The 25,000-nt window shown below is 44.0% G+C and overlaps 1 protein-coding gene across 1 annotated transcript in view; it reads right to left on the bottom strand.

The window, feature by feature from the left end:
- LOC311040128 (uncharacterized protein) overlaps positions 1–25,000 on the bottom strand; it is a 163,598-nt gene that overhangs the window by 39,771 nt on the left and 98,827 nt on the right. The window contains exon 3 of the mRNA XM_084050209.1: positions 23,392–23,462. Within this exon, the coding sequence (XP_083906335.1) occupies positions 23,392–23,414 (23 nt within the window). The 5' untranslated portion in view covers positions 23,415–23,462. The remainder of the gene's footprint in view (positions 1–23,391; positions 23,463–25,000) is intronic.

The raw sequence follows: 25,000 nt of genomic DNA, 5'->3' as shown, positions 1-25,000 counted from the left end.
GTTTAATCCATTTAGACCGGGAACGCGTCTGTGTCGTTTTAACATTTCTTTGGCTATTCAAAAATAGCAGATCTAAAAGCTCATAGCGTGGGCGCGGCACCGAGTGCCGCGCCCACGCTATGAGCTTTTAGATCTGCTATTTTTGAAGAAAAAAAACGTGAAAATGTGTGCAAATCTTTGAATATATATATATTTTTAAGCTAATATTTGTAAAATATGTTGTGCCAGGGACTCCCAGAAGCAAAGATTTTAGTTACAAATGTTTAAAAATATACCTATTCAAAGATTTGCACACATTTTCACGGTTTTTCAAAAACAGCAGATCCACAAGCTGTAGAGTGCCGCGCTATGAGCTTGTATATCTGCTATTTTTGAATAGCCATAGAAATCTAAAAATGACACGTGCTGCGTTCCCGCTCTTAATGGGTTAAGCACCCACTGTTCCCACCAGGCACATTGAACAATAACGCCTACTACTTTTAATTTAATTCTTCTCAGCGTTTTCTCTTATCCTTAAAATAATCCACTTGAGTTTTTTTTTTCTATTTTTCATCCCTGTGTCTCAGTGGGGGATGAAGATGAATCAAGTCTTCATCATGTGGCAGATTGGATGTATGAGCTTTTGATTGAAGCTCAAGAAGAAGAGTTGACATTTCCCTCTTATTTTCCCTGGCACCAACATGGCCACACGTGAGGGAGAACAATGGAGACGGAACTGTGTGTCTGTGTGTGTGTGTGTGTGTGTGTGTGTGTGTGTGTGTGTGTGTGTGTGTGTGTGTGTGTGTGTGTGTGTGTGTGTGTGTGTGTGTGTGTGTGTGTGTGTGTGTGTGTGTGTGTGTGTGTGTGTGTGCGTTCGTGCGCGCGCGTGCGTGTGTCATGTTTGTTTGCTGAAGGGCAGGTAGGCTGAAGGGATGTACTGTATGTGTAGCGCCTGTGTGTGTGTGTGTGTGTGTGTGTGTGTGTGGGGGGGGGGGGGGTAAGATTTGCGAATAGTTGAGTCAACAGAAAGGAACATAATTCAAGTTGACAAGTGAATTAATGCCACCCTCTTTCCTGCTGAGAGAGAGAAGAGAAGAGAAGAGAAGAGAAGAGAAGAGAAGAGAAGAGAAGAGAAGAGAAGAGAAGAGAAGAGAAGAGAAGAGAAGAGAAGAGAAGAGAAGAGACTGGCTTGACTCCTGTGTCTCTCTCACACCCTTATGTCATGGGTCAATTTTACACAAAGTTAAATGAACACTCCACATTGTTTCTTTCACCCTCACACATCATATTTTAGTATTAGTTCAACGTGTACCTGGCGGTGTACACGTTGTGTGTGTGTGTGTGTGTGCGTGTGCATGTGTGTAAGCAAGCGCACGTTAGAGCATGAAATGTTACCGCAGGCCCATTGCACATTAACTAACAGTTACTTTTCATGTTCATTTTATTATTTTTTTCACTAAACACCAACTGTGGTATAATGACTTTTTAACAATTAGCCTCATTTACAACATGTACCACATTGGTGTACGTGTGTGCGTGTGTGTGTGTGTGTGTGTGTGTGTGTGCATATATATGGAGAGTACGTATTATATGTACATACACAGCATGGCCTCGTAGCCTTCTGTCCGTGTGCTGAATATGTTCCTATTGTAGAGTTCCCAGCATGCAGTGCAGCGCCTTATGTTATCATCATTGTCGTGACAGAATATTATGTGCTGTGTGTCTGTGTGTCTGTCTGTGTGTGTGTGTGTGTGTGTGTGTGTGTGTGTGTGTGTGTGTGTGTGTGTGTGTGTGTGTGTGTGTGTGTGTGTCCTCACTGTGGGAACACACTGGCACACAGATGGTTAAGCCCACCCCAGCACTGAGTGGGAGTGGTGGGAGGCAGGGGGGAGGTGTTGCAGATGGCACAGAGGGCACCGCCAATCAGACCCCCCCCCACCCCCCCCACACACACACACACACACACACACACACACACACACACACACGGAAAGGCAGAGAAAACAAAACACAAATGTGGGATGGATGGATGGATGGATGGATGGGTGGATGGCTGGTAGAATGCATAGATGGATGGGGTGTAGGTGGGCCTGCATTGTGAGTGTAATATGTGTGAAGGTTGGTGTTTATCTTACACACACACCAAACCTTGGCATCTCTCAGGCACCTCTGCCCACGTCGTGCCACCACTGTGGCACCATGAGGCCTGCCAGAGGGGCCGGTGTGTGTGTGTGTGTGTGTGTGTGTGTGTGTGTGTGTGTGTGTGTGTGTGTGTGTGTGTGTGCGCGCACACACACATGCATGGATGCTTAAGTGTGTGAACGCGCACTTTTGTTTGACTTGTCACTACAGTGTGTGCATAGTACATCTGAGTTAGCATGATGGCGTGTGCGTGTGTGTGTGTGTGTGTGTGTGTGTGTGTGTGTGTGTGTGTGTGTGTGTGTGCGCGCATGAGCGTGCGTACATCTGTTGATCTGAATATGTTGTGCATCTATTGACTGCTCTTTGCTATATACCTCTGTTTGCAAATGCAAACATACATATATATGTCTATAAAACCTAATGGGGTCTCTTTGAAGATGCGTGCTCACGCATGAGAATGCATGTGACCCACCCAGCCACTGCACGCACACACACACACACACACACACACACACACACACACACACACACACACACACACACACACACACACACACACACACACACACACACGTATAAACACACCGGTGCCCCCTAGCTCTCATTAGAGGGCCCTACCCCGTGTCTCTAATGGCTGATGTCTTTGATATGCAATGACGACTAATTCCCTCTGTGTTCCACTCTCTGCAGACAGCGAACAATCATTAGGACACGGGCGCACGTGCACGCACACACACACACACACACACACACACACACACACACACACACACACACACACACACACACACACACACACACACACACACACACACACACACACACACACATATATATACACACACACGTCTACGCAGGAACCTCATCATTTAACCCGTCCATATAGGTTCTGATTCTCCTTCTCTCTCCACCTTGCGTTATGAATTGCCTACCGGGGGGACCGCGCCCCCTCACTTGGAATGTAAATAGAACGATATTTACATAAAAACATTTGAATTTATCATTAAAAATCCGTCTTCTTGATGTGGAATGCATCCTTCTCTTCCTTTAAAGCAATAAGGTGAAGCCTAATTTGCCCGCGGCGCAGTTTGTATCGTATGCATAAGAGATTCTGACATCAATCTTATGCCGTAATGAGGTAGAAGGGAAAAAATCACAATATTCAAATGGACCCTACTTTTGAGTAAAGCCGCATGCACCCCGATCTCCTGTTTCGTTGACTGCGTCCCGTACAAATGGACCACAATACGGTTCACATGCACATAAAACATATAAAATGCTCCGGCCTGCACCTCGTCAAATGCAAATGCAAAAGGACCGATCTATTGTACGTGTCACTGTGACACTTTTAAGCAGCAAACAGCGACAAAAGTCTGATGAGTTTTGTGACACGCTATATACTAAGCAGTTGTATTGTGAACCATTCTTTTTCTGCACGTGGAGGAAAGCAGAAACATTCTTTGTTTTTTTACAGGTGAGACCAGATGTAAACTGATTTGTACACTTTCAGAGTTAGATTAACCCTCTGGATTTTGCTGTAGTGGATTACATACCATACCATCAGTGTTGCCAGATTCTGTGAGAGAAACAAGCAACCAGGTCTAGGAAAACCAGCCCAAAACGAGCGACTATGGGCCACATGAACACTTTAACATATACATCAGCTATTTGAAAATAGCAGATCATGCGACGCGTTGTGAGCTTGTAGATCGGCTATTTTCAAATAAAATATTGCAGGGGAAATTATAATAAGCAGATCTGGCAACCCTACATACCATATAAGGCTGGGAATGCACGCTACACCCCAGGGTGCCTGTGACTTCCTCCTTAACCACTTAAAAATCTTATATACTTTGTTGACCGGGGTCCCCCAGGGGTCTATACTTGGTGCCCTCCTTTTCCCCTCTACACCAAATCTATTCAGTGAAAATAGCTGATCTACTATCTCACAACGTGACACGATGTGAGCCAGTAGATCAGCTATTTTAACTGAATGTTCGCCTATTAATGACATGGCCAGAATAGGGATGCTAGTGTTCATGTGGCTAAGACACAGCAGTGGTTCTCAACTTTTTTTTCAAGCCAGGACACCCCAAAATAATCATATTTGAACTGGGGGCCCAACCCTGTCAAGCACTTGGAATGTAGATCTCTTGTAGATCTAGAGCTTGTAGATCTGCTATTTTCAAAATGTTTGCCTCTTTCTTCTATCATTTGACAATTTGGCCAATGTTTGACCAGTTTTTATAGTATAGTTTGACGCAGTAATGGTCTTTTTCTTTTCTTTCTGTTTGAGGTATTAAAAAGGTCTTAAAAGTCCTTAAATTGTCACTTCACAGTCATCAGGGGACCCCCCCCCCCCCCAAATCACGTTCCCTGTCTCATTCTGACCCGTATTCTTTTAGATAATTCTCTCCTTTTCCTCCCACAATCTTCTTGTTTTCAACACCGGCTTCTCCCTCTACCTTTCCCCTCTCAGCAGCTTTCTCCAGTAGAGTTCCCAGCTCTACCTGGAATTCTGTCTCACTCTCATTCCCCCCTCTCTCTCTCTCTCTCTCTCTCTAGTCATTATGCCATGTCCCAATTCCAGTGTATTCTAGTCACTACTAACTTCTAGGGAGAGCACAGACAATCATGTGTCTCCTCTTGATACGCATGAGGCTGATTCTTCAGCAGGAGTTTTCACCAGGAGGACATAATATATGCGGAACACGCAATCCCTCCTATAGTTCGACACCCCACTGAACAGGCGCCCTGGCCAACCCTATAGCCAGAGGAAACGTTGTCAATGGACGTTTCTCCAATTTTAGGTGCGTTGCAGTTCAACCTTTAGGTTTATGGTTAGGTTTATGGTTAGGTTTAGGGCTTAATATTAGGTTTATGGTTAGGTTTAGGGCTTAAGATTAGGGTTAGGGTTAGGGTTAAGGTTAAGTTTAGGGTTCGTTAGCATGCCACGTAAAATCGACGATTGACTCTACATGATTCTCATCTGCGGACCACGTTCACATGCAACGTTTTTGGGATGAAAACATGTTGTCACAGTACTGTGACAACATGTTTTCTCTAGCAACCAGGCTGCCCTGGCCAACCTGCCACTGCAGCGGTGCAGAGACCTCCCTGTCTGGCTTCCCTCCCGCAAACACGGCTATTTGTGTTCGTATAGGACGCCAGGTGCACTGCGAAGGATTCAGAACCCTGAGTCTCCACGATGGTGGGCAGGAACTTTACACCTGCGAAACACAAGCCTAGCCCGACCCCCCCCCCCCCCCCCACACACACACACACACCCACATTGTTCTGTGTCCGCATCCCATCTTTGTGTATCCTCAGTCACCTCTGTTTATGAACCTAGGGTAAACAGCCTGACCCTCTCTTTCCCTGGCCAAATGTTTTAACACAACACAACTCAGCTGTCTTTCCTGGCAGCCAGGCCACCCAAGTACAGTATATCTCTCTCTGTTCCAGACCAAACAAGGGTTAACAAAATGTAATGTGTTCTCAGAGCCCAATCACATTGCTATATATGTTTAAATATAGCCTCAAAGTGAGCAATTCATGGATTCACTAACTGTTATGAGTTGAAAGCAGCGAGGGGTCTAGACTCTATCACAAACCGTTTCAGACACCTCTATTAACCCATTAAGTGTCATTTTTAGATTTGAGCTGAAGAGCATTATTTTACACTTTGGGCTATTCAAAAATAGCAGATATACAAGCTCATAGCGCGGCACCGAGTGCCGCGCTACGAGCTTGTAGATCTGCTATTTTTGAAAAATCTTGAAAATGTGTGCAAATCTTTGAATATATATATTTTTAAAGCCAACATTTTTAACTCAAATCTTTGCTTCTGGGGGGGTCCCTGGAACAAAATATTTTGATGGGGGTCCGCGGCCAAATACATATAATTTTGGGGATCCTTGACATGAAAAAGATTGAGCACCACTGATATAGAAACATACGTTTTTCAGAATACTGTTGAGATTTAGGAGACATGTAGAATCGGCTTCAGGTCTCAATGGGTTAATGGGATAGTTCACCCCAAAAAAAATATTTTTTTTATATCGATATCACCCCATGTCTACTTTGTGGACTGCAATTCATTAATCACTTAAGACAGTGATATTAAACTGGCGGCCCGCGGGCCAAATTCGGCCCCAGCACAGCTTTCATTTGGCCCCATTGTTTTAGCATTTTACCCTTTTTTCTCCCCAATGTAGTCGTTAAGCCAATTCATTCCTCTCCACACACTGTGTTGTCACTGCTGTTGTATCCTATTGACTCACCTACCAGTGAGGAGCCCCCACTGGGAGGACGTAGAGTCTTCGTTCTACTCCTCCGGCCTCCAGCCCGTAGGAATACATGCAGCGACACCCACCCCGCCCGGCTACCCTCCCCCAAACACGGGCCACTTGTGTTTGTATAGACGCTCGACAAAGCCGGGTGCACCACGATGGATTCAAGCCCACGACCTCCGCAAAGGTGGGTAGATACGTACTTTACCACTGCGGGCCGTGTATTTCCTAAAATACTACTGTATTTGTTGTTGTAGCACGTCTGGGGTAACTAGATTTGGCAGGGGGCCAAACGTTACTTGAAGTTGGGGGCCGTGACAACAAGTAATCAAAAGTATAAGTAGCAAAAGTAAAAGTATAAAGACCTTTTCATGATATAAAGAAACAAGCCAGAAGTGTTGTCTACGTCTCACTACTTCTCACTACTTTCAGAATAATGTAGCTTTCAAGTAGTTCAGCTGTTTTTTTTTTCACCATGTAGCTGGGTAGCTTGACAAATGCTACATCGCTACATTTCAGTGGCACATCAACAGAAACTAGAAAAAGTGCTCCTCGGAGCACAGGTCTCCGCCAGGTCAGGTACGTTATTCTGGCCTCCTGGTGGTGCTATAATAGGCCAATGTGAAAAGGGTGCCATTTATTCTTAGGTCTTTCACGGCAATCAGACACTGCATTCATGATTTGAGGCATTTTGTTCCAAAAATGTGTTTTGCTAAATTAGACCTGCTGGTGGCGCTATAACAGGCCAATGTGAAAAGGGTGGCATTTCTTCCTCGGCCTAGTGGGAATGTGCGTGTGAAATTTCATGGAAATCGCACGCTGCGTGCATCGTTTGAGGCTTTTTGTTCAAAACGGACCAATCCTGCAAACTTTGGAAGCCAACCATAGGCAATGAGGATGGAATATGGGAAATCGGACAGATCCGTGTTGATCACATGACTATAGAGATACTGTGTACCGATTTGCATGACGTTTGGATAAAATCTGTAGGAGTAATGTAAAAATGCACAAATCGGCCTCCTGGTGGCGCTATAACAGGCCCATGTGAAAACATTGGGGCAGAGGTTCTGAATTGGCATCCAGGGAGTGTGTGTGCACAGTTTCGGAGCGAACGGGCCAACGGTGCCGGAGATTAGCTGGTAACACACAGACAGGAGGGACACACACACACACGGACACACGGACGGACGGACGGAGGGTAAAACATACTCTCTCGCCATGCCTTCGGCCTGGCGGAGACAAAGAGCACAACAGATGAGTTTTTGAGTGGCTGTGGTCCATTACAGTGAGTTTTGAGTGGATTTTGTCCTTCTTCTACATCAGAGGTCTTCAACAGGGGGTCCGGGGCCCCTAGGGGGTCCTCAGAGTTACTACAGGGGGTCCGCCAAAACTGTGTGTGATTTTTACATTAACCACTTCAACCAAACATCCCTATTCTGAGGAGAACTTTAGCCAAAAATAGCAGATCTACAAGTGCACAACGCCTCGCGCTGCGAGGCGTTGTGCGCTTGTAGATCTGCTATTTTTGGCAAAGTGGTTTGGTATAGGGGGGGGAAAGAGCAGACTAAGTACAGAGTGAAAGGTCAGGTTTACTAAGTATTGTTTAAGTGCATGGTTAAATGTCTGGAAATACACATTAACATGAATCCAACATGATAGTGCTATGAAACAAGTCTATGAAGCTGCCTATGAAATCTATGAAAAAATAAATATTTTATACAATATATAATGGGGGTCCCTGCTTTATCTCGCTCTCAGCCAAGGGGTCCTTGGCCTGAAAACGTTGAAGACCCCTGTTCTACATCACTCAGGTCGGTTTCATACAGTATGATTCATTCGTCCTCAATAGCGTCCTGGGCTGAATGATGGTCTAACTCTCACCTGATGGTTCTTTCCTTTCCTTCATACAAACACTTTTACCTTGCCAGCCTGCCTCCAATACTTTTCTCACAAAGACACTTCCATGCCAGAGACCCGTTTACAGAGCACACTGAAATATCGACTTCCTATTTTCTCAACAAATCAAAGCCTGTGCATTATAAAGAACTGGCACAGAAATGATCCTATCAAACATCAAAAGGCATGAATGCAGTATGAAGCAGGCCCTAAATTACCATACTGGACATAATGTCCATTGTTTAGTTCTATATAGCACACACAACAAACGGTCAAACCGTTAACCACGAACATGAGTCTTGTGTTGACTTCAAGTCATTTTACAATTATGGCCCCCTGCCTAATGTAGTTGAATACCCCTGACTTAAAATCTATTTTATACATCTGCCATTTGAAAATAGATGATCTACAAAAATATTATGTTTTTGGAAGAAAGATTTACGTTTTGACAAATCTTGATTTTTTGGGGGAATTTGATCATTTTAGAAACATTTTGGTTAAATGGAGTAACTTTCTACCATGATCGTGAGCAGACAGCAATTGCTGTATTTAGACAGGAAAGTCAGCAGTTACATATACAACCATTGACAGAGCGTAGACGTGTGCACAAAATGAGACTGGAGTTCTGAAAGTGGGCCTGGAGGCAAATATCCATATGTGGACATTGACAATATTGTTTCTATTCTAGCCTCACGTGACAAAGCCGTCGGTCACAGGTAACAGTCAGAGGAAGACCCTAAACCACACTGAGTGGTTAAAAATGCCACTACAAGAGGAGGCGATGATAGGTGACCAAGGGCCTAGAAATGTGGCCCTTAAAGGTGTAAAAGACTTATTTCACAATGCGACGCATTTTGAGCTTGTAGATCTGCTATTTTCAAAAGATTTTTATACATTTGAAAACTTGAAATGGGACATTCTGCATAATGAGTACTTTTACTTTTGGTGCTGTACATTTTGATACCAATACTTTTGTACTTTTACTCAAGTATTGCAGTATTGATACTTTGGGTGCCAGAATTTTATAATAACAGAATACGCTGCAGAATACGGTGCCTGGAATCTCACCGTTGCGTTCCATTGTGCTGTTTAAAGCTGTAGACTCCATGACGAGCGATCCATGCAAAAAAAAGCATGCCTCCATTTTGCCCGATGGGCCTGGCTAACGGCTGGAACGATAACATCTTTCACGCGGGTCACAATGGAGCGATCGCACAACGGAGCGATCGCGGATACAAAATGAGTCGTTTTCCCCAGCGTAAAAGGTTTCGGAGTTATAGGGGTTTTAGAGAAGGAAATAGAACGGAAGCGGATGGGGAGCCATGTTTTTGACACGGTGATCCACCTGTCCCTTCCTTCTCAGAATCGCCTAGGGTGATTCCAGAACTGCTCTAGCCCCTCCCGCGTGGAAAGAAACGAAAAAAACAAAAAGATAGAAAAAAAACGTATATACTGTATACCTTTTTGGCACTCCACGGGTGTATTTGCAAAAAAGGTATATATATACGGTTTTGGCACTCAATGTGTTAAGTAAAGAATTTGAATTATTTTACCACCACTGCAAAGGGCCTAGAAATGCGGCCATTAAAGGTCCCCGACTGTGGCTGCTGATGGTTGATGCAGTTATCACCTTGTCAGTGGCTGAGGGCTGAGATGCGCGAACTCGGGTCGGAGTGTGACGAGTCACTCTGGGGTCAGTCGTGATGGCCTGATGCCAGGAGGCTAGTAACAGATGACGAGAGAGCGGACAACAAAGAGGATGTGTGTCTGAATAATGCACACAAATGAGTCAAGGAGCACACTGCCGATCTTAGAATCCCCCAGTGGGATGATGAGGTAATCTGGGCAAAATGTTGCCTTTATAACAGTAACTACATGAAGAGCCCGACCCATGCCAGATTTTTTTGGGTCCAATGCCCATTCCGATTTCAGAGAGTCCTAGACCAGTGGTTCTCAAAACTTTTTCATGTCAAGGACCCCCAAAACTGACACTTATTAGCCCGCGGACCCCCATTTGAAAAGATAAGCCAGGGACCCCCCCACAAGAGAAGATTTTTACGGCTCTTAGCAGTGATTCTCAACCATTTTAATTTCAAGGACCCCCCAGTTTGACATGCAAAAAAATCTCCATGAATTCAAGGCTACATGGGGTGTGTAATTGATAGAAAATAAGTCATTGTTTGGGTGAACTACTCCTTTAAGCTCAATTTAAAAAAATAAAAAAAAATAACCTACTATTCTACAGATCTACAAGCTCACAACACGTCGCATCACGACGCGTTGTGAGCTTGTAGATCTGCTATTTTCAAATATTTTTGTACTTTTACTTTTGGTACTTTAAGTACATTTTGATGCCAATACTTTTGTTTGTACTTGACTTGACTTTTACTTGTAACAGAGTATTTCATTGCAGTATTGATACTTTTACTCACGTAAAGAATTGGAGTACTTTTTCCACCACTGAGTAGCCTACATGTGAGAGAAAGAGAGACTTAGAGAATAGAGTTGGACTGACGTTTTGTTTTCTTCCCGATGGCCTTCAGAGCAAACCATATTTTGCTCTGAAGGCTGACGTGGAGATCTTGAGTGCTCTTCAATAAAATGCGATGAAATGTGACGGAAGCATCTTGTGCTTTTAGTGTTGAAAGAAAACGTCAAAGTAAAGAGACTGGAGAGATGCTCAGAGAGAGAGAGAGAGGTTCCAATGCCAGCATACAGAGAGAGAGAGAGAGAGAGAGAGAGCAGAAAGCCATGCACACAGCACAGACAGTCCATCTGTCTAGATAATGGCCAGGTACAAACGTCGCTGTGCATGTTACAGTGGCTCATACATTCGTGCCCGATGGCATAAAGTCGATGGATATACTGTATGAACGGGCGGCTAGGTTGAATTTCACACACCCAAACATTATGTCCCCGATTCTTAAAATGTTTTCTAAATCCTAACAGTTTTTGAAAAAAAAACATTAAAAATATTTTTTCACGATTTTTCAAAAATAGCAGATCTACAAGCTCGTAGCGCGGCACTCGGTGCCGCGCTATGAGCTTGTATATCTGCTATTTTTGAATAGCCAAAGACATCTAAAGTGACACAGATTCGTTCCAGGTCTTAATGGGTTAACCTATTACTTCTACAAGCTTGCGACGACTTGTGAACGTGTAGATCGCCTATTTGTGGTAGTATTACTGCAAAGTATGAAAGGGCTTTAGACTTACAAGATAATCAGGCTATTCAATGTAGTCGATTCTAAAAAAATCTGTTACAACTTTTTTGCATAGATTCATTGATACAGTGTATAATATTTTACTTTCAACTCTACTTTCAACAAAATCTATATCTATAAGGTCACAGCACGCCACATCGTGAGCTTGTAGATCTGCTCTTTTATGACGTAAAATAAAAAGAAAACGTAATAGAAACTCGAAATATGTTTATATTTCAAGACAGCGTTCATACACAATATACACAGTATACACTGTCTGTGCATACACACAATAAACAGGTATACACGCTCGCAAACACTATATTTGTGTTGTATGTGTGTGTGTGTGTGTGTGTGTGTGTGTGTGTGTGTCCACTGCACTGGGCCACAGCGCTACAGTTATGCGAGTGACTGAATGCATTAACGGGGGGGGGGGGGGGGGGGGGGGCTTTTTGGGGGGAGCCCAGCCTGCTCACTAGCCTGCGATAATGAGGATGTTTTCTGTCTTCAGTTCAATCAGCAAGGCCGTCTCTCTCTGTGTGTGTTCGTGTGTTCGTGTGTGTGTGTGTGTGTGTGTGTGTGTGTGCGTGTGTGTGTGTGTGTGTGTGTGTGTGGAGGGGGGAGAGGGGATGGGGGGGGCTAGCAGATGCACGGCACGTAGCAGATGTGTGCTATTGGAGTGACATCTGAAAGTAAAACTCTAGAGCCTTTCCTTTTCTTTTGTGTGTGTGTGTTTGTAACGACATTGTGCCGCTCCTTGTTTTAGATGCCCGCGATTTCCTGGCGCCGCCGAGCGCCGAACGTTCGGCGGCGGCGGCGGCGGCGTGGCGGCGACAACAACAACAACTCGGGCGGGCGGAAAAAGAAAAGGCTAGTGAAAGAAAGACAGAAGAAGAAGAAGAAGAGGAGGAGGGAAGGGAGGAGGAAGTCTTTGGCACGGGCCTCGTCTTTGAAGCGATTTGGAGAGAGATGACATGCGAAATTAGAGAGTAGCGCTTTCGCCCCTTCTCCACTTTGACTACACATTAAGCCATTCGATCCGGGATGTACGCATCTGTGTTATACGCGTCTAAAACCGTTGTTTTATGCTTTGAGGCTATTCAAAAATAGCAGATCTACAAGCTCGTAGCGCGGCACCGAGTGCCGCGCTACGAGCTTGTAGATCTGCTATTTTTTGGGAAAATCTTGAACATTTGTGCAAATCTTTGAATGCAGGTATTTTTTGAAACAACATTTTTTTACTCAAATCTTTGCTTCTGGGGGATTCTACTAATGTCTTCTAAATCCTAACAGTTAAAAAAAAATAATAATAATAATGTTGCTATATATCAGTGGTTCTCAATCTTTTTCGTGTCAAGGACCACCCAAAATGATATGTATTTGGGCCGCGGACCCGCATCTCAAAATATTTTGTTCCAGGGACCCCCCACCGGAAGCAAAGATTTGAGTTAAAAATGTATATATTATATTCAAAGATTTGCACTCATTTTCAGCCAAAGAAATCATAAATTGGCACCTGACACGTTCCCGGGTCTTATTGGGTTAAACGCAACAGGGAGAAATTTCCCCCCACAAAGATAAACGTGGCGGGGGAGGGGTGGGGGGTGGGGGTGGGGGGGGGGGCACTGGCTGCACGGTCCCCAAACAACACAGATTACCTTGTCTGTGCTCTTTCTCTCAGAATCTGTTTGGATTTTTCTGAGGCGTCTGATTAAAGTTTTTCCGTCGTCGTAGTCACTTTTCTTTCTGTTTTTTTTTCCCAGACGCAGGTAGGCTACAGTACAACTTCCCAAAACCAGCCATGGACAACTTTTTCAAAGGCTTGGTTGGGGGAGAAAAAAAAAAATCAAGAAATGCTTTCCTCTTCAAATCGTCTCTTCAATCACCTCTTCGCTAGCGGGGAAAAAAAGACGAAATATGTATATATAAATGCCAACATTAGGTTCTATGCCAACAAAACACTTCAACCGAAAAATAAATAAAGCATTTGTTGAGTACAAAAGACAAGACATCCAAAAGAAAAAGATGGCTCTGGGGCTTTTTCTTCCCTCTTTCATTGTATGTACTTTCTAAGAAAATGCAAAGTTGCTTGACGGTAAAAAAAAAAAATGGTTTTATTGGCTCAAAATTGCACCAGCTGTTTGTATTGCCACCCGATGCCTTAAACGATGCTCTGCTAGAAGAACCAAGATACCAATATTTTCTTCAGTAATTATTCCATATAGAACCTTTCTGATTATCATATAATACGATATATTTTTGATTATTTCTATCAACGTATTTATTATTTTACAATCGACTAAATACATTTGTCTGATTAACCACTTAACGATGGTGTTGCACAAAAATCTACGATCTACAAAACCAAAAGTTTTCCCCAAAATGACACTGTGTGCTCTTTATATATTATTCCAATTATCTGTAACAAGGAGATTAGATTAGATTGTGGGGGGGGAGGGGATTGCAATGGCAGATTCGTCTGGTTTCCAGGCTATATAATTTCATACTGGGTTTCCTCATGTCCTCAATCTATTTCCAGAAATTGCAACGTAATCGGAGCCAATCAGGGACTGTGTTCTAACTGCTGGTTTGGTCATTTTGGAATAGCAATGCCTATATTTCAAAACTTGGTCAGACTTCTTTGGAGATGGTAAGCCTCGCTAGAAAGGAGGTGCAGCGCGCGATCACGTGACCTCAAGTACAAGTCCATCTTAAAGAGGCGGTGCCATGGTTTTGCACTTTTTCATGTGTCTATGAGGTTGATAGAACTCCATTAAGGTGTTTTTATGGTCTTTTATGTCTTCTCTGACTATTTTGAGTTTCTTCCTGGAGGCTGAAACCTTGAGGGTCAAACGTGCCAATAGAAAAACAGCGCTTTAATGACACAGTAGAAATATACCCTCCCCCTCATTATCATAACACAACAGGTGTGGGCAGGAGGAGGAGGAGGAACTAGGACAGGTGGGTGGTCTTGTAGTAGGAGGTGAGAACCAGGTATACTTAAAGACGGGGTGCCATGATTTTCAGTGACCCCCCCCAAACATAATCATCAAGTATTATGGTTATACTAAGAGGAAGATTTTTTCAAAAAAGTGTACAGAAATTGTTAAAATTATGTTTTTATCTGGACACGCCTCCAGTTCATTAAGTATACCTGGTTCTCACCTTAGCACCTCCTCCACCACCTTAGCACCACCCACCTGTCCTAGTCCCTCCTCCTCCTCATGCCCACACCTGTTGTGTTATGATAATGAGGGGGAGGGTATGTTTTTACTATGTCACTAAAGCGCTGTTTCTCTATTGGTCTGCTGGAATATAGAACAGGGGATTATAAGAAAAACAGAACCGAATAGAATACCCAATGGCAAACATAATTTAAACATGCATAGAACATTGAATTACCAAACAGGCAATGTTCTTTGATGAAACCCCATGTCCTGCATGAAACCGTTTTGCTCTTCTTCAGATAGCAATTCTTAATTTATACTGGCGTCACTCACCGAAAATAGCAGATCTACAAGCTCACAAGACACGTCATACTACTAAGCATAAATCAGGCTTAAGGATTTCATGAAGCTTTTATTTTGTCTTTTAATACTTTTTTTAAACATGATTAAATCTCTTGCAAGTTACGGTTCCCGTTGATCCTAGGAGCACCTCTACGTTTTCAACACAACTTTATCTCCACTGAGCACCTGGTCGTTTGTTCTCTCTTTGGTCCACTATAAGAGTGGCTGAAGAACCGTATTATTCACAACGCTCGACAGCACTGAGGTGACACACATTGCTCTCTCATAGCCGCCAAGGAAACAATATAAAATAAAGAAAACCGTCCAATGTGTCGGATGAATTTTCTCAGCAATCTCAGCAGATTGCTAGACAGGCAGGCGCAAGTGTACGTGCATTGTTCACTCACATTCATTAACACACACACGCACACGCACGCGCACACACACACTATTCCTTTTGAGGCCAGTGTATTGTTAGCTGGCACTTGAGCAAATACAGTGTGAGTCTGATCTACACGGACTTTTATTGTTGTGCCCACGGGAGCAGATGTCACTGGCACTTACTCAATACTTTCTCTCATTCTCTCTCCGTCTCTGTTGTTGTCCTCCTCCCTTTCCTGTGTATCACTGCCTCCCTTTCTCTGTCTCACTATCTGTTTGGGTCCATGTGTGTGTGTGTGCGCGCGCGTGTGTGACGTGTGTGTTTGTGCGTGCGTGTGTGTGTGCGTGCGTACAGTGTGACGTGTGTGTTTGTGCGTGCGTGTGTGTGTGCGTGCGTGCGTACATGCGTGTGTGTGTGTGTGTGTGTGTGTGTGTGTGTGTGTGTGTGTGTGTGTGTGTGTGTGTGTGTGTGTGTGTGTCTCTCTCACGTTCACTATTTCACTTAACCACAGGAACCCTATTGTCCCTATTCTGGGCTTGTCATAATAGGCGAACCTTTGGCAAAAACGGGCGAACAGTCGGTGAAAATAGGTGCACGTTCGACAATAATTGGTGAACATTCTGCGACAATATGCAAACATCCGGGAAAAACACGCAAACGTTCGGCAAAAGTATGTGAACATTCTGCGAAAATAGGCATATATTCTGCGAAATATAAGCGAACGCCGAACATTCGGCAAAAACAGCATCTCTACATGATCTACACACTCACAGCTTGATCTTGCAACCCTAACTCTATGTTTGCCATTTGACACATAACAAAGTGTAATATAGCAGTGGTTTTCAACCAGTGGTCCGGGGACCACCAGTGGACCTTGAGGGAGTACCAGGTGGTCCCCAGCGATATGAGTTAATAGCGTCACAATCATTTTTAACCACTTAGCTTTGGCTATTCAAAAATAGCAGATCTACAAGCTCACAGCGCGGCACCGAGTGCCGCGCTGTGAGCTTGCAGATCTGCTATTTTTGAAAAACCTTGAAGAAGTGTGCATCTACCTTGGCATGAAAAAGGTTGAAAACCCACTGTCACACATAGGGTTTAAGTGGTTCATGTTTCTGTCATCTTTCCAGACTGAACCAGAGTTGTGAGTTCTCCCATACTTTCCCACTGAACCGACGACCCACAATGCCGCGCTGCATATGATCTGCAGGTCTTGCTTACCTTCCTCTTTCTCTCCCCCTTATCTCCTCTCTTTACCACCTCTGTCACCACGTTCCCTTTGTCTCTCTCTCTCTCTCTCTGTCCACGGCCACTTTGCTCTCTCTCTCTCTCTCTCTCTTTTTCCCTCACCGACAAAGGCAGACAAAGCCCTTTCATTTCCCCTTGCCTGGCCTGATCTCTCTGTGTGTGTGTGTGTGTGTGTGTGTGTGTGTGTGTGTGTGTGTGTGTGTGTGTGTGTGTGTGTGTGTGTGTGTGTGTGTGTGTGTGTGTGTGTGTGTGTGCGTGTGCGTATGTGTGTGTGCGTGCGTGCGTGCGTGTGTGTGTGTGTGCGTGCGTGCGCGTACTACTGTACTAAACTAGGCTCTCTCTTTCTCATTGTACCCCCTTCTCCCCTCTTCTCTTTCCAATGGAGGTGTCTTCTGGGCCCAGGGGCCCCTGTTCTCTGAGACAAGGGGCCTGCCCCGGCTCAGTGAGGAGGAGGAGGAGGAGGAGGAGGAGGAGGAGGAGGGGGCGTGGGGGCTGGTAGGGAGCGAGGGAGGTCGGGGAAGAAAGAGGACGGGGAAACAGAGGCAGAGTGTATTATTTCATTAAGTGCTCGGCAGCTCAGCGGGGATTGAGGAGTAAAACCTCGCGGCTCCGTGTGTGTCAAGAGCACGACCTCCCGCGACCTGGGATCACTAGCACGCACACACGCGCACGCACACGCACACGCACACACACACACACACACACGCACACACACACGCGCGCGCACACGCACACGTCGACAAAAGACCAAAAATATACTCTCTCTCTCTCTCTCTTTCATCCGACACACTCTGGCGCAGGCTGCCTCGCTAAGCTTTTTAACCCATTGAGACCTGTAGCCGATTCTACATGTCTCCTAAATCTCAACAGTATTCTGGAAAAACGTATGTTTCTATATCAATGGTTCTCAAACTTTTTCATGTCAAGGACCCCCAAAATGATATGTATTTGGCCGCAGACCCCCATCTCAAAATATGTTGTTCCAAGGACCCCCCCGAAAGAAGCAAAGATTTGAGTCAAAAACTTTCGCTTTAAAACAATACTATATTCAAAGATTTGCACACATTTTCACGATTTTTCAAAAATAGCCAAAGTGTAAAATAATGCTTTTTTTGCTCAAATCAAAAAGTGACACAGATGCGTTCCAGGACTCAATGGGTTAAGCGAGAGCCCGATGAACGGAGGGCAAGGTGGCCCTCTCCTCCCCTTCCTCAGCGAGGAGGAGGAGAGGAGAGGAGAGGGGCGAGGGAGGGAGGCTCCGAGGCAGAGTGACGGGGGGGAGAGAGAGAGAGAGAGAGAGAGAGAGAGAGAGAGAGAGAGAGAGGTGAGGGGTAGGTGAGGAAGGGAGGTCGCTGGCTGCCAGGCCCCCGGTATAACACAGAATTGGGCATTGTCGCGGAGCTCTCGGCCCTATTCTGTGGATCTGAGCGGGATCCCGGGTCGAAAACAAAAACGCATTGTTCCCCGCAGATGGAAGCCAGTGTCTCCCGGGTAACAGCATTAACCCTTTGAGACCGGGAACGCATCTGCGTCATTTGACAAGACTTTTTTTTTTGGCTATTCAAAAAAATAACAGATATACACAAGCTTGTATTCGTGCAAATCTATGAATATGTATTCTAAAAGTGTCCTTTACAAATGTTTAAAAACTTATGTTGCTATATAGCAGTGGTTCTCAGACTTTTCCATGTCAAGGACCACCCAAAATGATATGTATTTCACCCCGGACCCCCGCCTAAAAAAATATTTTGTTCCAGGGACCCCCCCCCCAGAATCAAAGATTTGAGTTACAAATGTTCTCTTTAAATATGTATATATTCAAAGATTTGCACAAAAAGTAGCAGATCTACAAGCTACGAGCTTGTAGATCTGCTACTTTTGAATAGCCAAAGAAATCTAAAAACGACACGCATTTCCCGGGCCTTAACGGGTTAATCTCCCCTTTTCTCTCGCTTCCTCTCTTGTCGGGGCCCATAATCGGTGGAGCTCCTTTCAGCGGTCGAGGCAGCCCTCAAAGCCCGGGCTCCTAACTAGCCTCCTAATTAGCTGCAATTACAATGAAGACAACATGATGAGATAATAGAAATTTGCAAAATAATGACATACCACGGGAAAATATTCCTCCTCTATAAGCACTGTTTTTTTTCCTCTCCCCTTTCTTTCTCTCTCTCTCTCTTGCTCCTCCGGGAGAGAGAGAGCACAATGGGGAGAGACGGGGCCCTTTTTTTCTGAAAAGCGGGGAGCTCAGGGGGAAAAAAATGGTGGCGCATTATGTGGCACAGAACCCTATTGTCTGCCTTCTGGTAGCTTCAATCAACAGGCCATTGTCTGGCTGCTTAAATCAAAATGACTCAAATGCAGGCCCTGGTAATGATGCCCTCTCAGCTCTGCATACTGAACAGACAGACAAGAGAGGAGAGGAAGATGAGAAGTGGAGGAGAAGAGCAGGCTGGAGAGGGGAGGAGAGGAGAGGAGAGGAGAGGAGAGGAGAGGAGAGGAGAGGAGAGGAGAGGAGAGGAGAGGAGAGGAGAGGAGAGGAGAGGAGAGGAGAGGAGAGAGGAAGAGGAGAGGAAGATGAGAAGTGGAGGAGAAGAGCGGGCTGGAGAGGAGAGGAGAGGAGAGGAGAGGAGAGGTAATTTACAACACAGTTAACCCATTAAGACCTGAGGCGATTCTTTAAAAAAAAACAGTTTTTTGAAAAAAATATAAAGAATATTTTTTCACGATTTTTCAAAAATAGCAGATCTACAAGCTCATAGCGCGGCACTCGGTGCCGCGCTATGAGCTTGTAGATCTGCTATTTTTGAATAGCCCAAAGAAATCTTAAAATGAGACGCAGATGCGTCCCCGGTCTTAATGGGTTAAGAGGGAAATACAGCCCGATGGTCAAACAGCCTGACACAGGCCAGGCAAATCACTAGAGAATGTGTGTGCGTGTGCGTGTGTGTGTGTGTGTGTGTGTGTGTGCGTGCGCGTGCGTGCGTGCGTGCGCATGCGTGTGTGAGAGAGAGAGTGTGTGTACTAGCACATGCAAGGGGCAGGCATCATCACAGACAGTGTGCTGATGAATAATGGCAGCGCTACACGTTTGTTTTCATCAAGTCTGGTTAGATGGAATTAAGGAGCCGTCACAGTGTTAGACGACACGGCTCTATTATATCACATATGAACGGGGGGTTAACCCTTTAAGACCTGAGGCGATTCTTAAAAAAAATCTAAATCCTAACAGTTTTTTGAAAAAAATATAAAAAATATTTTTTCACGATTTTTCAAAAATAGCAGATCTACAAGCTCATAGCGCGGCACTCGGTGCCGCGCTATGAGCTTGTAGATCTGCTATTTTTGAATAGCCAAAGAAATCGAAAGTGACACAGATGCGTTCCAGGTATTAATGGGTTAATACAGAGACAACGAGAGAGAGAGAGAGAGAAGAAATGTGGAGCTATAGGGGAGGCAATCCCGAGTGTTCATTTAAAGGTGCAATCCGTCACTTTTATGCCCTATAGACCGGTTCTCCAGCCTGAGAGACCGAGTGGTGGAAAGTAACTAAGTACATTTACTTAAGTGCTGTACTTACAGTAAGTACACTTTTGAGGTATTTGTACTTTACTTGAGTATTTCCAATTTCCAATACTTTTACTTCTACTCCACTAGCCTCGCGTATAGCCAGACTATATCACTGCGTGGACATGAGTCTGGTGCGTCTATGAGGAAGCGGGTGGGATCAAAACAATGGCTCTGGACGCAATTGGTTAGTCCTACAACCAACTACCAATCACAGTCTCCCATATTTGAATACTGGGCCCTGATTGATGGAGGGGAAAGGAACTGGTTGGAATAACGTGTTCCTTCCACGGGCTACGTCCTACCGGGGAAACTCCCCCCTGCCAGGTGATAAGAAGCCGCTTGTTCACTCCTCAAGCATTGAAGTAGGCATGAGCTCAGTTCAGGGCTCTCCCCAGGCTGGCAGAGGGAGAGTAGCGGCCAGGATTACAGCTTAGGCAAATGGCACTGGGTAAGAAAAAATGGGTTATAAAACTTGTGGGATAAAAAATTCAAAAATATATATTAATAATAATAATAATAAATACATAAATAATAATAAATGCATATTTTTCATTAAAATCTGCTTTAAATTAATACTCAATTCATTTTTTGCTAGCTGGCCAACCAGACCCAATGTTGCCGTGTGTGATATTGCCGGACAAGCTCTGGTAGTCAATGCACTGAGTCTATGGATGGACAAAGACACAGATTGACCATTCAGCAACACAATGGTGACCTGGGATACAAAGGCTCTCATTCTGCCGGACTGTCCGTCCGTCTATCTGTGGAATCCACAGCATCCTTTTGAAGTCTCCTCATCATTAACCCATTGAGACCTGAAGCCGATTCTACATGTCTCCTAAATCTCAACAGTATTCTGAAAAACGTATGTTTCTATATCAGTGGTGCTCAAACTTTTTCATGTCAAGGACCCCCAAAATTATATGTATTTGGCCGCGGACCCCCATCAAAATATTTTGTTCCAGGGACCCCCAGAAGCAAAGATTTGAGTTCAAAATGTTCGCTTTAAAAATATATATATATTCAAAGATTTGCACACATTTTCACGATTTTTCAAAAATAGCAGATCTACAAGCTCATAGCGCGGCACTCGGTGCCGCGCTATGAGCTTGTATATCTGCTATTTTTGAATAGCCAAAGTGTAAATTAATACTTTTTAGCTCAAATCAAAAAATGACACAGTTCCAGGTCTTAATGGGTTAATAAACAGCTCTCGATAGAAGAAATGTGTGCGCACACGCACGCACGCGTGCACGCACACACACACACACACACACACACACACACACACACACACACACACACACACACACACACACACACACACACACACACACACACACACACACACACACACACACACACACACACACACACACACACACACACACAGGCAACTGCACACCTCAAGACATTTCAGAGGTAATTCGAATCATCTTCAAGTGCTGCTTTTGGAGCATCTCATCATCATCATCAAATGACTATTAATGCTAATTATCCCGTAAGTGCGTATCGATGCCCAGGTGTGCTAAAACCAATACACCAGATAACAAAACACCATCAATTATCTTCAAGGTGTCTGATCTACAGTATTTCTCTGAAGGGAGACAGAGAGAGAGAGAGAGAGAGAGAGAGAGAGAGAGCAATTTAGGACAGAGAGAGAGAGTCTGTAATTGTGACCGTGAATAATGTTTGCGAGAAGAATAACATGAAAGTCTGAAGATGAAATAGTGTCAGTACACGTCCCCTGAGAATCACCACCTACCGAGATTCGTCTGCTCACATAGCGATGCAAATAAAATGGCTTTACGGTGTTGGGCGGGGGGGGGGGGGGGGGGGGGGGGGGGGCGTAGTGCACCAACATATTCCAGATTAGCCCGTTGAGGCCTGAGGTTCCGATTCTGCAAAATGTCTTCTAAAGAGCGGTTTTCTGAAAAACGTATGTTTCTATATCAGTGGTTTTCAAACGTTTTCATGTCAAGGACCCCCAAAATTATATGAATTTGGCCGTGGACCCCCATCTCAAAATATGTTGTTCCAGGGACCCCCCAGAAGCAAAGATTTGAGTTAATGTTTGCTTTAAAAGAATATATATATATTCAAAGATTTGCACACATTTTCACGATTTTTCAAAAATAGCAGATCTACAAGCTCATAGCGCGGCACTCGGTGCCGCGCTATGAGCTTGTAGAGCTATTTTTGAATAGCCAAAGTGTAAAATAATGCTTTTTAGCTCAAATGAAAAAGTGACACAGATGCGTTCCAGGTCTTAATGGGTTAAAAAAATAACTTGGATAGAATGGCATGTGACGGCTGTAGCATTTAATGCTAAAGGAAGTAAGGAACGCAACCTTTCACATCCTTTCATATGCAACCGCAAAGGTATACCCTTGACCGGGCGAACTTCATTCCAAACTGCTGCCCACCTCAGTGAGGCCAGCAGTGACCCTGGTTGCATGCACAGCACACCTGCTGTGTGATTAGCAGCATGCACGTTCTGTTATATGTCCGAAAGAATTGATCTTAACGCAAGCGGATGGGTTTTTGACAAACTTTAGACTAGATTTTCTTACTTTAATAAAAATTGTTATAAATACTATATGCTTCCAGTCGCTAGTTTAAAGTCTCCTTTCAATCATCATGATATGCGTTTTGGTAAACTATGGTCCCATTTATTTTAACACATTGGGTGCCCGAAGTTTATAATAACAGATTACGTTCGGTGCCAGAAATCTCACCGTTGCGCTGCACTGTGCTGTTTAAAGCTGTAGACTCCACGACGAGCAATCCATGAAAAACACGCACCACGTCGTGACCTCGTGAGTCTTGTATATCTGGTGCACGACACCATCGTACAATGAAGTATAAATCCTGCTTCAACCCTTTAAGACCTGAGGCGATTCTTAAATGTTTTTTGAAAAAAATCTAAACATTTTCTTTTTCAAGATTTTTCAAAAATAGCAGATCTACAAGCTCATAGCACTCGGTGCTGCGTACATCTGCTATTTTTGAATAGCCAAATAAATCTAAAGTGACACAGATGCGTTCCAGGTCTTAATGGGGTTAAAACTTGACGGTTTCATCGTCTTCAACGTTTTCCCTTCTTTTCGTCATCTGCTCGATCCCCCCTTCCTTCTCCCCCCTTCATTCCTCTCTCCCCCCCCCCCTCTCACCTGTCTTCAGACTCGGTCTTCATAGTGTTAACGTTCTGCCGGCCGCTCCGTAGCTCTGTCCCTGACCTGTACTGGAGAGAGACACATGGAGAGAATATTGTTATTAACTATGAGAGCAGAATGGTCTATATGAATATTTGACAAAGTGCACATTACATTGCATGCAAGCAGGGCTGTGTATTTGGCAAGATTCTGGCCAGAAGATACTGTAGGGTTGGTGATGGCAGTCAAAGTACCTGGCCTTAGTTAAACCAATTAGTCTCTTAGCCGAGTGTGATGACACCAGTGTTGATTTGTTTTTAGTTATAGTCCTTTGAATAAAATTCCATTTAGTTTTAGTCATATTTTAATCATGTGAAATGTTATAGTTTTTGTCTAGTTTCAGTCGACTAAATATCATAAAATTATAGTCGACTAAATCTACAGTTTATTTTGGTGGTGCCTTGATGGCGCACTACTGTTTGTGCAATCTGAGCAAAGGAATGCCTTCTGTATACCGTAAAAGCAAAACAAAAAAACATTTGAATCAAGAATCGGTACATTATCACTAAACAATATATCGTGAATTTGTGATACTCCGGTGTATTGACATGCAAGTGACTGTGTGTGCAGAGCTCAAGTGTGTGTGTGTGTGTGTGTGTGTGTGTGTGTGTGTGTGTGTGTGTGTGTGTGTGTGTGTGTGTGTGTGTGTGTGTGTGTGACTGTGTGTGTGTGTGTGTGTGTGTGTGTGTGTGTGTGTGTGTGTGTGTGTGTGTGTGTGTGTGTGTGCGCGTGTGTGTGTGTGATTTTGCCTGCATAGCGCCGTGTGAAGTCATTAAAGCTGTTCAGTGGCAAAATTAATCACCATACAGTCTTATTCTAATTGGAGCTAACTGCTCCTGTCATCAGTGCTGCCCACTCACACAGGCATGGTCCGGGTCAATGCATTTCCAAATGAATACATTCAAACTATAGCTTCTTAATTATTTCTTCACAGGCTGATTGAAATAACCTTTTTTTTAACAGCCAGAAAAAAAGAGAGAAGAAATCCACTCAAATTAAATGATGAAAATTAACACCAGCTGAAATTGAAAAATGTTTTTTCACACGTTTAGAGCATATCCGTGGTCATAATGTGGGTATAATTAACAACAGACGCCAAAAAAGTTACATAAATAAAAATAAATAATAATTAAATTAATAAAAACATTAATTAAAATCTATTTTGTTTATTTTTTATGTCAAAAGTCCCTAAAAGTCCAATATCAAAGTACAATGTAATATTTTTTTTAGTGCCGAAAACTTTATGGTCCAGTCTGAATGGTAGAGTATGTTAAAACAATATAGACAATTGGGGTGGTTGTCTTTGGTCTCCCTGGTCATCTATTGAGACATTTAGATCGACCTTTGACACGGTCCCGTTTCCGTTTGACAAGGATTTTGACCTGAAGGTCAAAATGTAATTTCTCCACAGAGCAAGCAGACAGGGTCTATTAGCTCAGTGGTAACAATGGTAGAAGTGGTTAAATGAAAATGACCGCTCGGATCATTAACTTCACAAGGCAATGCGGGAGCAGCATCTGTTTATTTCAACAGCAAAGCTGTCTCAGGTACAGTACAGTGGTGGAAA

The sequence above is a fragment of the Gymnoscopelus microlampas genome, assembly GCF_963454915.1.
Source record: "Gymnoscopelus microlampas genome assembly, chromosome: 23".
NCBI lineage: Eukaryota > Metazoa > Chordata > Actinopteri > Myctophiformes > Myctophidae > Gymnoscopelus > Gymnoscopelus microlampas.
This window is presented reverse-complemented; position numbering and strand designations above follow the sequence as displayed.